Here is a 19,296-nt window from a genome sequence, read left to right on the forward strand (position 1 = left end):
ACTGATTCACAGAACTTCTTTTTTTTTTTTTTTTTAAGATTTTATTTATTTATTTGACAGAGAGAGAGAGTTAGCGAGAGCAGGAACACAAGCAGGGGAGTAGGAGAGGGAGAAGCAGGCTTCCCTCCGAGCAGGGAGCCCGAAGGCAGACGCTTAATGACTGAGCCACCCAGGCGCCCCCAGAACTTTCATCTGATACCTGAGTACTGCAGGAATTATCCCTTTCCCTAAGATGGAATCCCTGGCACTGAGACCACCCTGTGATTTGCACCCGGAGCCCCCCAAGCTCCCCAGTTCTGGGTTGATAAGCAACCCCATTGTGGATCAGCATTGGTCACCTGGCTAATGGCATCTAATTATTGCTATCTGTTCTCCCACAGATGGATGTGTTTTGTTTGCTAATGAATTTTTTTTTAATATTTATTTTTTTATATTTTTTAATTTAAATTCAATTAATTAACATACAGTGTATTATTGGTTTCAGAGGTAGAGGTCAGTGAATTCTTTAAAAAAATTAAAACTAGCTTGAGCACAAGTGGGAGTTAAAGTGATTCAGACAGTCTTTGAAGTCTGTCTCTCTCCCACTCTTCTGCCCAGCATGAGGTACCCAGGTAGCCCCAGACTCAGCGCAGGAGCCTTATAATTCCAGAACAAAAACAAACACACTTCTCCGATCCCTATAACTGAGTATGGGGTAGAGTGGTTTTTTTTTTTTTTTTTCCCAGTATTCCTGAATCATATGTTCATCACATGATGCAGGGGCGGGGGTGGGGTGGGGGGGGGAGATAAGGTTAATCTCACCCTAATCATGTGGATGGTACCCTCATAGAAAAGCAGGGATCTGTGATTAGGAAGGGTGAATCAGACTCTGAACAGGCAAAACCAACAGACACTCTGACAGTCACCTCGTTTTAACTCTCCCATGTGCTCCCATCGCCATAACCTGGCCTTGCCCCACCCCTGTATTTAGAATGTCGGCCTTCACCTGGACCTTCAAGTTGGCCTGGCCTCCTGGTTTTAGCCCATCCTGTTGCCTCAACTCTGAAACTGGTTATCAAAACTCTGATTGTCCTTTAACATGAGAAACTTCTTCCCATACAGTTGGCAATGTCCCATTAATTCTCTCAGGAGACTCTCCAACCCAGTAAGAAAAGTTGCCATTTATGGAGTTTTTACTGCTATATATACACAAATAGAAAGTCCCCCAAAATATAAATTCTCCATTTTCCCAGTAAGAAGATTCAAAAACCAAAAATTCAAGTTTGGGGCCAACTTGAATATATACAAATTTAAGAATGCAGATTCCGTAGTGGAATATCTCCTGGTATTTCAGATCATTTTTTCTATAGATTGAGAATTTGAGTGATTGTTGCCTGGCACTCTCCCTCTTTACACAGTGGTTTTGTTCAGCCTCTTGCCCTGCATCTGTGCATCGGCCCTGAGACAGAAGCCCATCTTTGAGTCATCCTCGTAGCTATCCCAACCACATCGTCACTCCTGCCTAAGACATGGGAGTGACAGCACTTTTTTGAATCTCCATATGTGATATTTCATTGGGAAAATGATTGCATGAAAAAAAATGATCGCATGACATTTTTTTTTTTCCTTCTCCCATCCATCCTGTAGGTGCACATGCATGGTCTTCCAGCATATCCACCTGCTGCGTGACCTTTTATTTATTTTTTTAAATATTTATTTATTTTAGAGAGAGAGAGCATGTGAGCAGGGGGAGGGGCAGAGGAAGAGAGAGAGAGAATCTCCAGCAGACTCCCTGCTGAGTGCGGAGCCCAACACGGGGCTTATCTCATGACCTTGAGATCATGACCTGAGCCAAAATCAAGAGTTGGACGCTGAACCAACTGAGCCCCCCCGCCCCAGGCGCCCCTGAAAAGCCTTTTTTAAAGTGATGTATAAGTAACTCATTTATTCTAACATCCAGCCCCTCCGATTGTGAGGTCACATGCCCACAAATAATTACCAAGTCTGTATTGAATTCTTTGCCACCTTTTCCACTGATTTTATCAAGTGACCTGAATAAGCATCCAAACTTGGCATTGATTGAAGTTGTTTTAGGCTATTGTGTCTTCCCGGATTGTATATTGTGGTTCAAAGTAATCAGAGTCTTTGAAAGGACTTCAAGGTAAAGCCACTCCCTCACTGCGCAGGGGTAAGATATTTTTTGGTAGAGGGAAGGGGGAAGAGTTCCTCATTAAATACATGTGTTATATGCCTATCTACCGAGCAAATTCTTTGTGTTCTGCATGCATCGTCTCATTTAATTCCTCCAACACCCTTAATAAGCTGGGGATTTTTATTTCCACCTTACTAAAAAAAGAAACAAATTCTCAGAGAGGTCAAGTAACATTCCCAAGGACACACAGCTATAAAACCCCAGGTTTGACTCTAGAATTCACATCCTTAACTGTACCACACACTTGCACAAAATTTCAGAAGGTTCTTCTTTTTTTTTTTCTTAGATGGAAGCATGGTACCATGTCACAAGCTCTTACTTAACCATTCTAAAAATAACACACAGACTTATTATTTTTCCTGGATTCTGTATATTTTTCTTTCTGCCCCACCTTGGAGTATAACATACTGCAATTATTCCCTATGCATTGAGTAATTTCAATAGTAATGCTTCTGTTCAATGCAAATGATGAAATAGATCCGTTTTTGAGACCACAGTCATCCTGCCAAGATTTTTTGTTTGTGTCTGGCATCTCTGCTATTGATAGATAGTATTGAGGTTGTCTCATGGAATTCTGAGTTTCTTTCCGAGTGTAAAAGCTAGTGGCATGAGATGGGTGTGGGGACATAGTTGAGTTCAGTATTCCTTCTGCTTGTATGCATTCGGTTGCCTGCCTTGTGCAGAACATAAACAGACTGAAGAGCCGAAATTGAAGTGTGGAGTCTTCGATCGCCTAGCCCATCCCACGTCATGCATCATCAGTGAAGTTCAGAGAATAGTAAACAACATTTCATCATGTGTTTTAAAGATGTAATGAAGAAAAACTTTAGGTACCCAAAAGAAATAGAAGTTTTGGGTTATTTTTTTCCCCATGGCTCTCCTGACTCATGTTGAAAGGCTTTTGTTTCTAATCAAAGCAACAAACGGTAAGGTCATTTCCTTGCGATTATATGGCAGCGGAAGGCGTCAGGGTTTTCAGATCCCTACTTCCACCAGCTTTTATTTGGAGAAACACACACACACACACACACACACACACACACACATCACAAGCGCTTAATACATGTGTCCTTTGTCCTGCACGTTCTCTCCAGTCCCTTTAAATGAGCCGAGATCATGATTCGGAGGTAAGAACAATTTCTCTTATAATGTTCTGACTACAGAAGGTGTAATGGTGCTTTGTGGGCTCTCACTGGTATTCGTAGCCGAATCTTGGGCAGATTTTAATATTTTACTGGGGTGGAGTCCTCTAAGTACTAATATTCCAGAATCTGACTTTCAGAAAAGGAAACTCCAAGGAAAGTTCATCTCCACTCTTTTCAAAAAATTACTCTTTCCAAAAAAGATTTGGCTATGCTCCAGTTTGATACCAAAATGGAGATGGTCCTTAACACCTATCTTTTGGAGCGTTTTCCTGTCATTGTTTTAAATGCGATCTCTGCTCCCTTAAAGGTCCTAAAAGGCTGATTTCTTGTTTTCACTTTGGAACTTATCAATTGTTGTTGAAGTGTGTCCTTCTACCTTACCGCTCCCTTCCCCCACATACCCTTGTTCTTTTCTTTCTTACTTTCTTTTTTTGTGGTTGTTAATTTTAAAGGCTAGAGCTCCTTTATGGATATGGAAAGGACAGGGAGAGGGCAGGAACTGTGTCAGTAAGCAGCATGAAAATGCTTTTGGATTTCCAGTTGTTAATCATGTCCTCAGTATAATGTGTGTGGTTAGCGCTTCTCTATCTTTGTGAGCGCTTGGCAGCAAAGATTCTGTGGGGATCTAGAGCTCATTAGTAGCCTTTCTAAAAGGACCTATTAATGTTCGTCCCTGTCTTGCCTGGAAAAAGAAGCAGGAAAAGTGATTTCTGTCCCCGAGTCTAGTTTATGGTGAAGACCATAATGTGATCAGAATTCAACAGCTCAAGGCAGTGACCTTGGGAATATCATTTTGGGGGATGGCTGTTAATTAATTCATAAAACTTGTATGATTTGTCAGAGGAAGTTCTACATCCTAATTTAAGGGAAGTTTTTTTTTTTCTTTCCTCCCTTGTAATGCGGTGTTGGTAAACTCATCAAGTTTAACTCCAAGTGTCCATTTTCTTCTGATAGGTAGATGTCGGAGATGGAGGAGGGGAGGAAAATCTGGGTTGACTTCAGAAAACAAAGGAAATTGTCTCATCCAGGAGGCTGCAAAACCCTTGGGTATAGAAGGAAGTCTGTGGAGGAAGTGGGTAGGATTGGTACAGAAGAGAAACATCAAGGAAATAAATACATCACAATAGGCACTGGGATAATACCCCCTTGCCATAATATAACACCACAGTGTGGCCTGAGAAACGAATTTTCGGCACTCTCTAAATTAATTCTATCCTAAAGTTATCTTATGATCTGAAGGAGTAGAAAGGAATATAATCTTAACCAAAATGTAGTCCTTTGACCTGGTTCTCAGACCAGCATTATGGTGACCCAGGGCTTCACATTAGATGATCCTATTCTTTAGATTCAGACCATAAGACCTCTCTAGAAGTGAGACTCTCTTGTGATGCAGCCTCTTCAGGAATCAGAAACTCCGTTTCTTAGCAGAAGATCTAAAATATTCCCAGACATTCCAAATTCCAGTCTAGAGCGTTTTCTGTGTGTTCCAGGGAACCATTTATTTGGCCTTCCATTTGGAGCATACAGGAAAGTGGTGGCTACTAGAATGGGGGTTCTTCCTGACAGATACCATGCCCCCCACCCCACCCTCCACCCACCCCATCCCCAGCCATGGGGCAAGTGCAAGTGGTCAATAACTACTGGGAGGGAGGGGATGGGTGGTGGACAAAGACCACTGGTTGAGTAGAATTGTAAAATAAGTTCATGCCATGGAATATTTGAGCCCAAAGAAATCTTTTAAGTTTCCCCAGTCCCTTCATTCTATTACCAACAGGATTAAAATCCAGAGTCCTGGGGGAATGTTTCTAAGATCTCATCTTCCATTAAAGGCAGGGCACAGCCTAGAATCTCCAGAGTCCTGATTCTATACTCTGTCCAGCACTGTGTCATTTCCAGGACCAGCTGATTGCTTTGTCTAATTTCCAGCATCTCTGAATTACATGCAACTAGGGTTATTTCTCATTTATGCACTTCTAACTTGGACTAAAAATGCCCAAATGAAGTTTTGCTTCTTATTATGCACTGCTTACACCTGTTGGCAAAAACCCATAGGCAAGTACATGAAAGACCCCAAGAAAAGGAACCAGCCGCCTTGTCACTTTCACCACAAGCTGTGGTCCTAGGTAAAAATATACTCAAACACTTTCTCTTTGCTTTGAAAATATTGTAGGAACCGAAAAATATCAGTGAGCTCTTAGTAAAGGCCTGTCTCAAGATCATAGTTCAAGTAGGAGACTTTTGTTTGTCCCTGAGATGGATTTCATGAAACTCCAATTAAGACCTTTTTATTTTTTTCGCTTGATGTTGGAAAACTGCAAAAATTTTTAAATGAAAGACTTTTTTAAACTAGAGAGAAAAAGCTGAATATAGGCTAAAATATACATTAACATATGTTAATCTGGCAAAACAGTTTATCATTCCAATAAAAGCAAGTAAAGAAAAGTAAGATATTGGGCATATTCTGTTTATTTTAGAGGTTTTTTTCCCCCCTAAAGGAAGTCTTTGTAGATGAGGCTGTAAAGATATGTTCAATTCTGTTCTCTTCTATTGGTTTATTTTCTCTTTTGGTTTTGTTTTCTTCTGTCTTTGAGAGTTAGAATGAACAAGTCAGCAGAACTTGTATTTATTTTCAAGATTTTACTAAATACCACCTTTTCAATTTGATGTGTTTAGATTCAGGTTTTCCAATCAGGAATGGAATTAGTCCAGAAGCTGACCTTCCGTAACAGAGCATCTTTATCTGGTAGAGCAGTGGGACGGGGCTGAACGGTACAGTGGACAGAGAGGGGATGGATTGTAGGTCTGACTCGGTGACTTACTGATAAGCTCTGTGGCCTCAGGGGATCTCATTCTTCCCATCCAGACGTCCAAGTCCACATTCATGGGTGAAGAAGTTAGACTCCTGCTGAGGCTCCTTTCCAGCTTTGAAATGTTCCACCTCTAATTAATTGTAGTGACTTCCCTGTCACCCGGAAAAAAATGGCAGCTCTCTGTGTCTCTCTTCTCTGCTTAACCTCCATCTCCCTCTCTCTCATTCCTCTCTTTCTCCTCCTTCTCTCCCTTCTTCCTTCCTCCCCACTGATATTTTCCTTTTAACCTAAGAAGGAGTTTAGGGCACGGGCTCCAATGACCCAGCTGCGGGGAGACCCAGTGGCAGGAGAGAAGGAGCAGATTAAGTCAGGCCAAGTGGGAAATGGCAGAATGACTGAACCATCAAATTGAATCAGATGCTGGAATGCTCTCTAGGAAGAAATCAGGACCTTGTGAAGAGTGGATGCAGCTCTTGTCCTGAAATGGGACACTGCTCCTTGGGTTCCAAATTCTTTAGAAGTCAGGGCGCCTGGGTGGCTCAGTCAGTTAAGTGTCCACCTTTGGCTCAGGTCATGATCCCAGGGTCCTGGGATCGAGCCCCACTTCAGGCTCCTTGCTCCACGGGGAGCCTGCTTCTCCCTTTCCCTTTGCCTGCCTGCCGCTCCCCGAGCTTGTGCTCTCTCTCTCACTATCTCTCTCTGTGTGTCAAATAAATAAATAAATAATTCTTTAGAAGTCAACACCTATTTCCCCCTGTATGTGCTGCCTCCATGATGGGCCAGGCGGGGGCTCACAAGGGTGAATGAGGTGCGTCCACCGCGAGCTTAGGAAGCCTGGGCCAGCAGGAGAGTGCAAACGGGAACTCTCCAGTGACTCTCTGGAGCTCTTACAAGCTAGACTTGTAGTTCATTTGCCACTCACTCTCGGGGAGTGCAAAAGCTCTTGACGGGAAATGGCCGTGAGTAGTGGAATTTAATTAACCTGATTTTGAAGTCAAAGGATTAAACCGACAGGGGTGCATTTAGGTAGACGTCAGACAATGTCGACTACAACCAGCGGTGATGCCAACACGTCCAGCGGGCCCGTTGGTAAAGGTTCTGTTTTTGATAGGCTCTGCCTCAATGAAACCAGAGCGAGAGGAAGTGGTGAGAGGGCAGTGTTCTGCATCTTCACCTGGAAACCTTGCTTTGCCTCTTAGGAGCTGAGTGACCACCTCTGACCGTCTGATGGGGCTAGTTAAAATCACCTTATAAGGTCGTTGAGGGAATTAGAGCTAGCTTCTGGCACTGAAGCCACACCTAATAAAAGGCAGTTAATATTTAATAATATTATTATTATTCATCTAGCCCAAGTGCAGGAAATGAAGTGTCAGGAAAATAGGCAGACACCACCTGCAGATTGAGTGTGTGCAGTAATAAATGGGTCATTTTCTTCAGGGCCCTTCATGTTCACAATAGCATAAATATGAACCAGTTATCGGCCATCCCACATTCGGATCTCTGCACATCTTGCCGCTGTAAGAATATGTACCAGCCTTCCGTCGTTTTGGACACGTGGGCTTCCCTGAGCCCGTAGTCACTTGTCCGGATTTCACGGGGCGGAGGTCCACAAATAAGTGATCACAATGTGTCCATTGCAGCCTTCAGTCTTGGGCTTGAGGTCAAGGGTCCATCTTTTTAAGGCCCTGGTTCTAAACCACTTGAAGGATATGGATCCAATACAAATCTGATCAAAGTTATAGAAAGTGTTCCTGGCAAGAGTCTCACCAGCACATTGTGCTTATATTGGGTGAGGGGGGCGATCTTTTCAAACCCCTCTCACCTCAGTAGAACTATGAGAGGTCTGTCTCTGTAGCCCAGCTAAAGAACTGGAATAAACAGTGTCTTTCAGAGACATGGTGAGAAACTAGTTGGCCTCTATGTGATGCCCAAGAAATGAATTTTTTTAGAACCTTCTTTTAGCCCCTAGAAGGGTGGTGTCCCGGAATTGACATGGGCTCCATAGAAGGCATTTAGGATCTAAGAGCCAAGTCCTGCCCCTCCTCCTCTGCAGCTATTTATACAGCTTCTCTGGGAGCAGCCGTGAGAACTTCAGCAACAAGCAGGGTGTGGAGGAGGCAGGCTCCCTCTTGGTACTTGGCCTTGTGTTGAGTTGAGAGTCAGGTCACTCTAGTGGGACCTGAAGGTAATTGCTCTGCTCACCATGAGAATTGCCATCCGGCTTCAGGGATTCATCTGAAAATCTACAGAGATTTCGCAGTAACCACTACATTTGAGATGGAGCAGTGGGATGTTGTTTGTGGTAACCGTGTACATCCCCAAGCGCCCACCTCAAGGTGCAAGCACCCCTCTTTATTAGAGCAAGTACTGAGGTCCAACACGCCCCCCAAATCTTGCTTTGCATTAATTATCCTTTTTTTTTCTTCTTTTTAAAATAAACTACTCATCAACTAGTAATCCTTTTAAATATTTTATATGAAAAAAAGGCTATATTGCTTCTCAATTTTTAAAAAATAAATGAAGCAACTCCATTTTTTCATTCAACTGATGTTTACTGAGGGACTGGTTTTATAGGGTGCGTGCTACAAGCTGGGGAAGAGGGATTAAGAGATAGATAGGGTCCCTGGAGGAAGATACTGTAAACAAAGTACATCGTTATTTAATTACAATTGTGAAAAGTACTGCGAAGAGAAGTACAGAGAGCTTAAAGAAAAAGTAACACTCATAATAACAGTTACAGAGCCCAGAGCTATTCCAGATACTCTATGTACACCAGCTGATTTAAACCTCAGAGCAGGGCACCACTATTTTGTCCATTATGCAGATCAGAAAACTGAGTAACAAAGGGATGAAGTCCTTTGCACCTGATTGTGCTGCTAGCAAATTAACGGAATCAGGATTTGAGCCCCAGGCAATGTGACTCTCGAGTCTTCAATCATAACAACTACACAGTTTGTGGCTTCAATGGTAAAATGACTTTTAATCTACATTTTTAAGGATAAATTGGGTTGGTCCAACTGGGTTAGAGTGCACATTCCCTACTCTCTTATGCTTTGAGGTGGGAAGGAGATCACATAGAGGAAAAACTAGAAGAGGACCAGGTGGCTGGAGCCCAGAGAGGGAGGGGACGGCTGGGCAGGAAGCAGGAGGGCAAGGGCGAGGTGGGTGGCATTAGGGATGGGCGCTTTAGGTCAGTTCTGAAGGTAAACCCCTCCATCAAGACCCTCTCGGGAACCTTCCATGCCTGTGATATAAAGACATTGAGTGGAGTTCTCCTGAGCTGGCACGATTCTTTCAGATCCACTTACTATTATGTATAGAAAACAACCTGCTTGATGATGTTTTATGTGTATCATCAACCTGATGCACTGATGTCTTTTCTAAGCCAAACATGTATTCCGCCTTTCCCGGGGCCCGCAGAACTGCATGTTCCGTTATGGTTCACATAGCCATGTTGTACCTGTGGCAGGTTCAATCATCATCATCATCATCCTCATGTCTCACACTTTGTGGCAGGCACTGTGTGGGTGCTTTCCATGCATTCTAGTGTTTCAGCCTCAAATCCATGAGGTAGGTAGGTAGGTGCTGTTACTATCTGCATTTTTCGGATAAAGGAACCGATTTACAGGTATTCATTCACTCACTGCCCAGCGTCCCACCAGCAGTCAGGTCTTGCCGCCCAGACTGCCTGGTGCCGAAGTCCAAGCGTGCTTAACCCTACACTGTGGGTTGCCTCCCTGCCTAGGGCACTTCCTATTAGACAGATGTGAAAACCATCCAAAGTTCATGATAGACCTGATTCTAAAGCTTGGTTTTTACAGTAAGTTTCCTTTTCTAGGCCAACAGTTAAATCTCATGGTAAAAAAGAAAAAGAAAGGGAACTGAATAGAACACTGTGGACTTTCACCAGGACCTAAAGCAGCCTTGTAAACATGTTACAGGTTTACTAGCCCACAGAGATACTTTACCAGCCCACCAGCAGCCAAATCGGTTAACACTGGCAAAAACAGAGGGATCTAAAGGGGGTGGGGAATCTGTATTTGGATACTAACCAGTGGGTGGTTGAAAAAGAGAAATAAGGGGCAAAACTGAACAGTTTTAATAATTATTGGGTGCTTACTATGTGCCAAGCACTGTGCTAAGTTCTTTACATGTATTCACTCATTTTATCCTCTTTACAAACTTATGAAGTTGGTCTCAGTCATATCTCCATGTCACAGATACAAACCAGAAGACTTGTTTCTCTTTCTTCCATTTTTGCCTCTCCTTGCCCTTCTCTCAGAGTAACCAGAATTTTCTTTTATAGGTGTCCCCAGATCATGTTTCCCCCATACCAAAAAGCCTCCCATAGCCTTCTCCTGCATTTAAAATAAAGCCTCTGCTCCTTACTATGGCCCACAGTGAAGTACATGACATAGCGCAGTGTTTTCCAGACTCCAGTATGTATCAGAGTGACCCGGAGGGCTTGCCGTAACAGATGGCTGAGCACCACTCTGCATTTCCAGCAAGCTCTGGTTGGTAGGGAACACACTTTGAGGACCATTGATGAGCCCCTTATTAACTCTGTGACCCTGTCTCCTGTCCTTTTCCTTTTGGCCACCCAGCTCCAGCCACACTTGCTGCCATTTTTTTTTTAAACTGTTGATTCTCAGTGGTGAGACCTCACTCCCAAGAGAGTGAACCTTGGTTCTTGAGGGGCAAAAGATACCCCTTAGATACTATAATAGTTTGTGGGCCTCCAAAGCTCAACTCCACCCAATAGGAATACAATGTATCTATTGTATTAAAATTTCATAGAGGAGGAGGGTATTAGGGGGAAAAAATGTCTAGAGAGGCTCCTTAAGAGTGCAATAATGAAAAAAAGTTGTGCAGCATATCTTAAACAAAGCATACTCCTACCACAGGGTATTAGCACTTACTTGGCCCTCTGTCTGGAATGTTCTTTTCCCAGATATTCCCAAGGCTGACTCCTTATCATTCCCATCTCAGATTAAGTATCATTTCCCCAAATAGCCCCTTCCTGACTACTCTAAAGTAATAACTCTCCTGCATCACATTATTCTGTTTTCTTATTTTCCTGGTACTCAGCATGATCTGAAATCATCCTGTGTATTTGTTGGTTTCCTTGTTTGTTGGCTGTCTCCTTCACTAGTGAGCGTGTAAGAAAGGAGCTCCTTAGCTGTGTCCCTGCTGAATATCTAGAGTCTGTGATAAATTCTGGCACCCAACTAGAGCTTGATAAATATTTGTGCATGCATAAATGGATGGTAATCACACAGTTGATAAAGCAGTCATGCTGAGATGTGAAGCCAGGCGTTCAGACTTCAGGCCTCCTGCGTAAGCACCCCTGAAACCCCAGGGTCATTGAACGAGGGCACCTCGCAGGCATGGTGCTGTGACAATTTACTGGGTTCAGCAGATGACCCCGCTCAACGTGTGTCATCTAACAGGCAGGGGGAAGGAACACATTTTTCCAAAAATTTTTTCCAGGTGGTTGAATTCTAATCCTACCACTTAATTTTCTCCCATGGTTACGACAAGCAGGAAAAAAGGGGGAGGAACACCCCACTAATTTCAGATGAGGAGATCAATGCGAAGGATTATGGATAGTATTATCCTCCCATTTTACAAATGAGAAAACAGTGGCTCAAAAACGTTTCACCAAATGCCCGAGGCCCCAAGCCAGGATTTAAAGAGGCTGTAAAGCGCACCATTTTCCTTCTCCTCCTCTGGGACCTCTCCTCGAGGCTGACACCCTTAACCATAGCTCCATCATCATTAGAGCATCAGCCATACCCAACAGCCCACTCACCCCAGAGCATTTCCTGCATCCCAGGGAATTCTACTGGACACTGACGCGAAAAGATGTGCCCTTTTCACCTCCGCCCTATCTTGATTTAGGAAAACGGGAAGGTCACTTAAAATGGCATATCTCATTATCTGTACATCAAAGAAAAATAATTTCTGGTCACTTCCTTTATGGCATCATATTCATCTGTCTGATTCCCCTCCCACCACAAAAATGGGCAATTATTATTTTATCCCTGAGAGCCTGACACAGAGTAGGTGCTCAAAAAATACTCATTCACTGTAAAGCAAACAAAATCAACCAATGAATGAAGCCAGCAAAATGGAGAGTGTCTACAATTTGGTGGAAATTTGGTATTATATAATCAGAGGGAAGAAAGGATAAAATAGAATACCATCCAATTACAGGGGGAAAAAAAATAGCCCCAACTGGCTTCAATGAAGTTTTTAAACTTTTTTTTAAGATTTTATTTATTTATTTAGAGAGCGAGCACGAGAGGAGGGAGGGGCAGAGGGAGAGGAAGAGAGAGAATCTCAAGCCCCCATGCGGGGCTCGATCCCAGGACCCTGAGATTATGACCTGAGCCAATATCAAGAGCTGAATGCTTAACCAACTGAGCCACCCAGGTGTCCCAGTGTAGTTTTTGTTAACAACTTCAACCACTGTGGTTGCAGAGGAAGGAGACATGTATAAATTTGAGCAGGAACTAATCAGAGCATCGGTTGGCCGTAACACAGGAGGAATGGCATTATGATGGAACAAAACACAAGTTCTACAAATACTCCTAATTCCCAGCCACAATATTCGTGGAAATCTGGAGGTGACTTCTGCAGGTTCTCCACCTTCCGTCCCTGCCAGGCCCATAGGATCCACTTTTCTTGTTTAAATAAATCACTTCTCTTTGATAAAACTCTTCCCTGCTCTAGTGCCTTAAACCCTCCAAGACTCAAAAGGTGTCAGTAATAAGAATAATAGTTCCCAAGCCAGAAAAACCCAGACTTTGATCTCCAGGGCTGTTTTAAAATTCTCCAGTTTTTTAAAAAGTGCATTTCTTTTCATTGACTTCAGTCTAATAAAAGGCTTTGGGGCCTGGCAGAGTGAGTGAGCACTGGAGGCAGCCAGGACCTCGCTGATGGAGCACTGTGGATCCCCCAAAGCACCCCTGCGTTGGGAGAGCTACATTCTCTTTACAATTCTCATTTAGTGTTAACGGAAGCCTTCCCACTATGAAATGCACAAGAGGAAGCATTGCATGCAGGACCTGCCTTGTATTTTAGTGGGTGTTTTTTTTCTAACTTTACTTCTGGGTGAATATTTTATAAGGGTCAGGAGATTGGGGCAGGAGAAAGCAGGAGCTCCGGTCTGGAGTCTCAGCTCTGTCTAGCTCTGCAACCCCAGAGAAGTCACACCCCCTTCTTTGGGCCTCAGTGGCCTCAGCTATAAAATGGGGATATGACACTCTGGCACGTTAAAATGTGTAAAGTTTAAAAGAATCAATAGAATTGAAGGCACTTTGAAAGCTTAAAGCACTCCGGACAGGCAAGGTGATATTATTCCTAATTAGAACGTTCAGACCAAGTCTGATCTTGCCCGAGCTACCTGTTCCTTTCTCTGCAGAAGAGTACAAGGGCAGAGTAGGATCTGCTCGTCACTGGAATGTGGCCTTCGAGGACATCTACTCTGAAGGGGTCTTTATTAATGAAAGGTATAATAATATCACTAGAAATTGCATGTACTCTGCTAAGCATTATATGTATATTATCTCATGTGACCCTCCTGGGCCTGGGAAGTGGGTGCTATTTTTTTTTTTTTTTTAAAGATTTTATTTATTTATTTGACAGAGAAAGACAGCGAGAGCAGGAACACAAGCAGGGGGAGTGGGAGAGGGAGAAGCGGGCTTCCTGCTGAGCAGGGAGCCTGATGTGGGACTCGATCCCAGGACCCTGGGATCATGACCTGAGCCGAAGGCAGACGCTTAACGACTGAGCCACCCAGGCGCCCGTGGGTGCTATTATTATTCCCATTTTCAGATGGGGAAAACAAGGCTCAAGAGAAAGGAGGTAACCCGAACAAGGCCACACAGGAACTGAAGAGCAGAGCTGGGGCTTAAACCTAGGTCTGTCTGACTCCAGAGCCTATACTCTTGACCTTCACACTTCTGGAATAATAATGCTATATTTGAAAAAGCAATACTAGCTGCTTCTTATGGGCTGCTTACGATGCACGAGGCAAAAATATTCCCATTGCACAGCAGCTACTCAGAGAGTGTAAGTGGCTTGCCTGAAGTTTCCAGCTAGTTAGAGGCAGAGTCAGGCTGGGATGTAATATCCATCGGACTTCTGAGGGGCTGTTCCCAAACCACCGCCCAGCACGAAGTGTTATCACCCCCTACTCCCCTGACTATGATTGAAAAGGAACTAGGAATTCTGGAATGTAATGATTTCCCAATGAGTTTGCAGAAGCCACCATCCAGGCCACTCTTACCAGAAGCATCCATGCTTTTTTAAATGACCCAGCCCCTCACTGCCTTCAAAAAGGTTATTCCAGAACAGCAAGTCCAAGAAGCAAGGCTGAGGCAGGGCCACAGAGGAAAATATTTGGTTCCCTGGTTACAGCTGTGCGTGTTGGGTGAGATTTCCTCTCACAAGACTTGTCCCTTCTGCTGGAGGCCGAGCGGAACCGAGATTAAAACAGAGCAGCCGTACAAGTGGGGAGAAACTTGCCGACAGAGCAGAATGACACGTGCTCAGTTCTGCTTGTGAATGAAAAAGCTGGAAACATCTTTCATCTATGCCTTAAGGTCACGGCGGCCTCCTGTAGCAGGAGAAGAGTTCCATGGTTTGAGAGATTCCAGAAGGACGGCAAGATAGCAACACAGCTGGTTGGGATCTGGCAATTAAGAGGCAAAGGGGTGACCTTGGCAGAAAGAGGGAGAAAACTCAGAAGCGGAGCAGCAGATGGAAATTAAGGGAAATTCATTCATTCCACACATTTTTAGTAAGCCCTGCAATGGGCTCGGCTCTCTTGTAGGAGCTAGGAGAGCAGCAGTAAGTGAAACTTGCATCCCAGTGGCAAAAGAACCAGGAAAAGCAGATGACATCGAACGTTTTGACAGGAGCACTGCAATCCTTGGTCGGCAGACCCTCAGCGGTGAGCCCAGTCACTGGTGATTTGGGGAAGCATGATAATAAAGCAGAACAGTTACCTTTTATGTTGACCTCTGTCTGCCAAGCTCGGTGCCCTGTGGGCAGATATCATGAGTCCCATTGTTGGGATGTGGTAAGTAAGTCTTAGGAGAGTTAAGTGGGCTGAGCTTTGGATGCAATTCTGTCTGAAGCCAAAGACCGCTATTTCATCTTCGTCACTGGTGGCTCAGTGGCCTCAGCATCCTGACACAGTGCTCTGAAACTCATCCTTTCTCTGAGATCTCTCACTCCCACTGAACTTCTCCAGGGGAATACTGGTGTGCCTTTCACAAACAGCTCTCTGGGATAAAGGGCGCCGACATGTAGCATTTGCCAGTTTCTGTGGTGTGAAGACCCTCACCTTGGCCGATCTCCTGTTACCACTGTAACCTCCCTGAATGGGAAGAGGTGAGCAGTAACATGTCGCCATTGGGGAGCATTGCTGTCACACTGACTCAGTAGGCATAAATAACCTCAAGAACAAAGATAATAGTAAAATGTAGCCAAATAACTGGAAATGATGAGTTTTGAGCATTTATTACCTGTAATTTTTTTTAAGTAAACTCCAGGACCAATGTGGGACTTGAACTCATGACCCCGAGATCAAGAGTCACATGCTCCACCAACTGAACCAGCCAGGCGCACCTTATTACTTGTATTTTTAATGTAATTATTTCATTACTTATTTATTTCTTCATTCTATTCTTATTACTTCATTATTTAATTCATAAGTTTATATACTGTAATTTTTAATATTGGGTCATGCTTCACAACCAGCTTGAAAATGGGGCAGTAGACTCTCATGAGTTGCGGAGACTCACCATTCTCTCTCTCAAAGGATTCTTTTCCCCTCGTTGCGTTTTCTGGTTCTGGCCCAGAAATTGTTCTTGGCTCCTTTTTTATATTTCCTTTGTCTCCTTGACCTGTGGCCTTCCAGTTTTTTTGGTTTTGTTTCGTTTTAATCTGTGACGCCTGCGTTAGCCTCAAAAAAAGACGCCATCCCATTTGATCAACGCAACCTGCATTAAGTGACCAAAAAGTTTCTTCACTAAATATTAGAAACCTGTAGGTTGAGAAGGGGGTGTTTCTTCTGTGACAGTAAAATGAGTCCTGGACATTTGTGATTAAGAAATTTTCTATATTGTCCTACGTGTGCTTGACTTTTCTGTTTTCACAGTTTGGTAATGCCTTTCTAATTTCCCTACCCAAATGTGACATTTCTACCAACCCAGCTAGTGCTCTGGACCTAATACAATCCGTTTGTATTATTTATAAACTCCCTAAGGACTGATTTCAGCCTATACTTGTATTTGGACCACAAAGAACAAAGAGATTTTGAAAAGCATAAATCAGGGACATTCTAACAGGTGTTGATGAAAAATGGAAACGTGAAAATTCTGACAATGAACGTGTACTCCGAAACAAATGTAGTTGATTTTGGTTTTCTAATTAATTTTTGTTCAGTTCTAGGTTTCCAGGGCAGTATATGTGATTTATGTGCCCTGTGGATGGCTTACATTCAGGCCAGATTTCCAAATGTGCTGTACAATGAATAAACAGTACCCAGAATATCTTTCAGTTACGAGTACTACAGTTTATTTTTAAAATCTGTTTACCCGAGCTGTGCTTGTCTTAACTTTTAAGTTTTTGAAAGGCGCAGTACTTTTGCTCATTCCTACAGGCTGTTTTTCACGGGAGAAGAGAAAACTGACAGTTGGCCAAGCAAAAAGTTTCCAAACCACAGGGTATCTGCTACTTGCATAATCACCAAAGCCAAAATTTCCATTTTCTACAAGTTGACTGGAGAACTTCATTTCTGGTCAACCTGAGCTGCAGACAAGAACTGAAATCCTTCACAGGCCATGGGCTGTGCTCTTGGCTTTTCTTGGTTACACTTTGTGACTTTTCCTGTTTACAATATCTGTGTCCTCCCATTTTTTCTTTTCTTTTTTGACTCGATACTGTACCATGACATCTAAAAATACAGCCTAACAACTGGTTTTAAGTAAAGAGGATGTTTCTTTCTGGAAAGAAATGGCAGATATATCCTGCACAGTTTTTTTTTAAATAAACATTGGACAAACTCTCATCAGTGCCTAAGCTGAGTTTCTAATTGGAAAAGCACACGGTATTTATAAAGACAATCCTGCTTTTTGCTGCAGCTTCTTCCATGAAGATATATCACCTGTTTCCCCCACTTGTCACTGGGTGAGCTCCTAGTTGAGTTTGACTCAGGCCCTTATTAGCTAGAAAGCTTGGGTAAGTTATTCTCAACTTCTTGGGATCTCAACTTCTTCAGTGTAAAACAGGGTCAAAAATACATGCTTCATAGGGTGGTCATAAGAATTCAGCAGATGGGGACACCTGGGTGGCTCAGTCGTTAAGCGTCTGACTTTGGCTCAGGTCATGATCCTAGGGTCCTGGGATGGAGCCCCTCATCGGGCTCCCTGCTCAGCGGGGAGCCTGCTTCTCCCTCTCCCACTCCCCTGCTTGTGTTCCCTCTCTCGCTGTGTCTCTCTCTGTCAAATAAATAAATAAAATCTTTAAAAAAAAAAAAAAAGAATTCAGCTGATGGGGCGCCTGGGTGGCTCAGTCGGTTAAGTGTCTGCCTTTGGCTCAGGTCATGATCCCAGGGTCCTGGGATCGAGCCCCCATGTCAGGCCCCCTACTCAGCAGGGGGGCCTGCTTCTTCTTCTCCCTCTGCTTGCTGCTCCCCTGCTTGTGCGCTCACTCTCTCTCTCCCTCTCTGTCAAATAAATAAATAAAATCTTTAAAAAAAAAAAAAAAGAATTCTGTGGATAAGATGTATGTCAAAGCACATGACACAGACATAGCAGTTAGCACATTCAATGGATGTTGGTGAGAACAGAAGTAGCCAGCCCAAGACATAACCTGGTCGCAATCAGATAAGGAGAAAGGGTTTATAAGCGTTTCCCCAGCTTGGGGTACCAGGGCAGTTAACAATGGCGGTTTTGAGTTAGTCTGTGGATTATCACTGAGAAATCAGAATGGCATTAATCCCCATCTATTGGGTTGACCACTCTTTCCAGGGTTTACCTGGTAGATTGATTTTTCAACTCAAATTTGACAACTTGTCCTCTTAATGATCCAGGAGAACTTTTTTCTTGAGAAAAATAAACATTTAACCAACTTAAAAGAACCACTGACAGTTAACATAATAGCACTCAACAGCTTACAGATCGTTTCCACCAATCATAGTGCTCAGTGCACAAGGGTAAGAGTAAAGCTGATAATGCATGCCAGGCACTTAACACAGACTCTAACACCTAATCTATAACCAATAAGTAGAGTGTATTACTGGTGATGTGATTATCATCTGTACCTTTGAGGTAGATTTTAGGTTCAATCCATATTAATACAAGAGACAGACAAAGCTAAATAGGATTGATTCTTAGCAGTCTCATTTCACAGGGGCAGAAACTGAGATTTAGAGAGATACCACGATATCGATGCCATACTCTTAGTTAAATGGCAGAGCTGGGACACAACCCAGGCCTCCTGATTCTTTTTTTTTTTTTTAAGATTTTATTTATTTATTTTAGAGAGAGAAAGTGAGTGTGAGCAGGGAGAGGGTCAGAGGAAGAAGGAGAAGGAGTATCTTCAAACAGACTCTGCACTGAGCATGGAGCCCGACGCGGAACTCGATCTCACGACTCTGAGATCACGACCCGAGCCAAAACCAAGAGTCTGACGCTTAACCAACTGAGACACCCAGGCGCCCCCCAGGCCTCCTGATTCTAAATCCTGGCATACCTCGAAGACACTAGGCTGGTGTTGCCCTATGGCCTTCAGCTCCAGACTTAAAAAGTAGTTTTGCTTCTTTTCTTCTTTTCTTTCTTCCTTTGAAACCTGGCCTTTCTTTTCACCAGCCTTAAGAGATCAGGCTATAATCTGATAAGCGATTGTCTTTTATGAGAATGCCCTCCCCAGGGAGTGTCTGCCAAAGCTGACCGAAATTCCCTGCCAGGTCGATGCTGGAGCTCCAGAAATGGCATCCACTGGCCAGCCTTTCTTGTTTGCTTTTCTCCAGCCTCTGCCAGAAAGGAGCCTGCACTTGAATGCTAATGTCCAGAAAACACCGTTATCCCTCCAGCCTGTACTGGGAGCCCCTTCTCAAGAGCAATGGTCCAATATA

The 19,296-nt window shown here is 43.5% G+C and overlaps 1 protein-coding gene across 3 annotated transcripts in view; it reads left to right on the forward strand.

The window, feature by feature from the left end:
• FRMD4B (FERM domain containing 4B) overlaps positions 1-19,296 on the forward strand; it is a 323,175-nt gene that overhangs the window by 173,788 nt on the left and 130,091 nt on the right. Inside the window, exon 1 of one of the 3 annotated variants that reach the window (XM_078076107.1) lies at positions 3,217-3,318. The exons of the other annotated variants lie outside the window; for them this stretch is intronic. Coding sequence (XP_077932233.1) covers positions 3,295-3,318 — 24 coding nt within the window. The 5' untranslated portion in view covers positions 3,217-3,294. Of the gene's footprint in view, positions 1-3,216; positions 3,319-19,296 lie in introns of those variants that run through there. 3 annotated transcript variants of the gene reach the window in all.

Source organism: Halichoerus grypus, chromosome 1, assembly GCF_964656455.1.
Source record: "Halichoerus grypus chromosome 1, mHalGry1.hap1.1, whole genome shotgun sequence".
NCBI classification, from domain to species: domain Eukaryota; kingdom Metazoa; phylum Chordata; class Mammalia; order Carnivora; family Phocidae; genus Halichoerus; species Halichoerus grypus.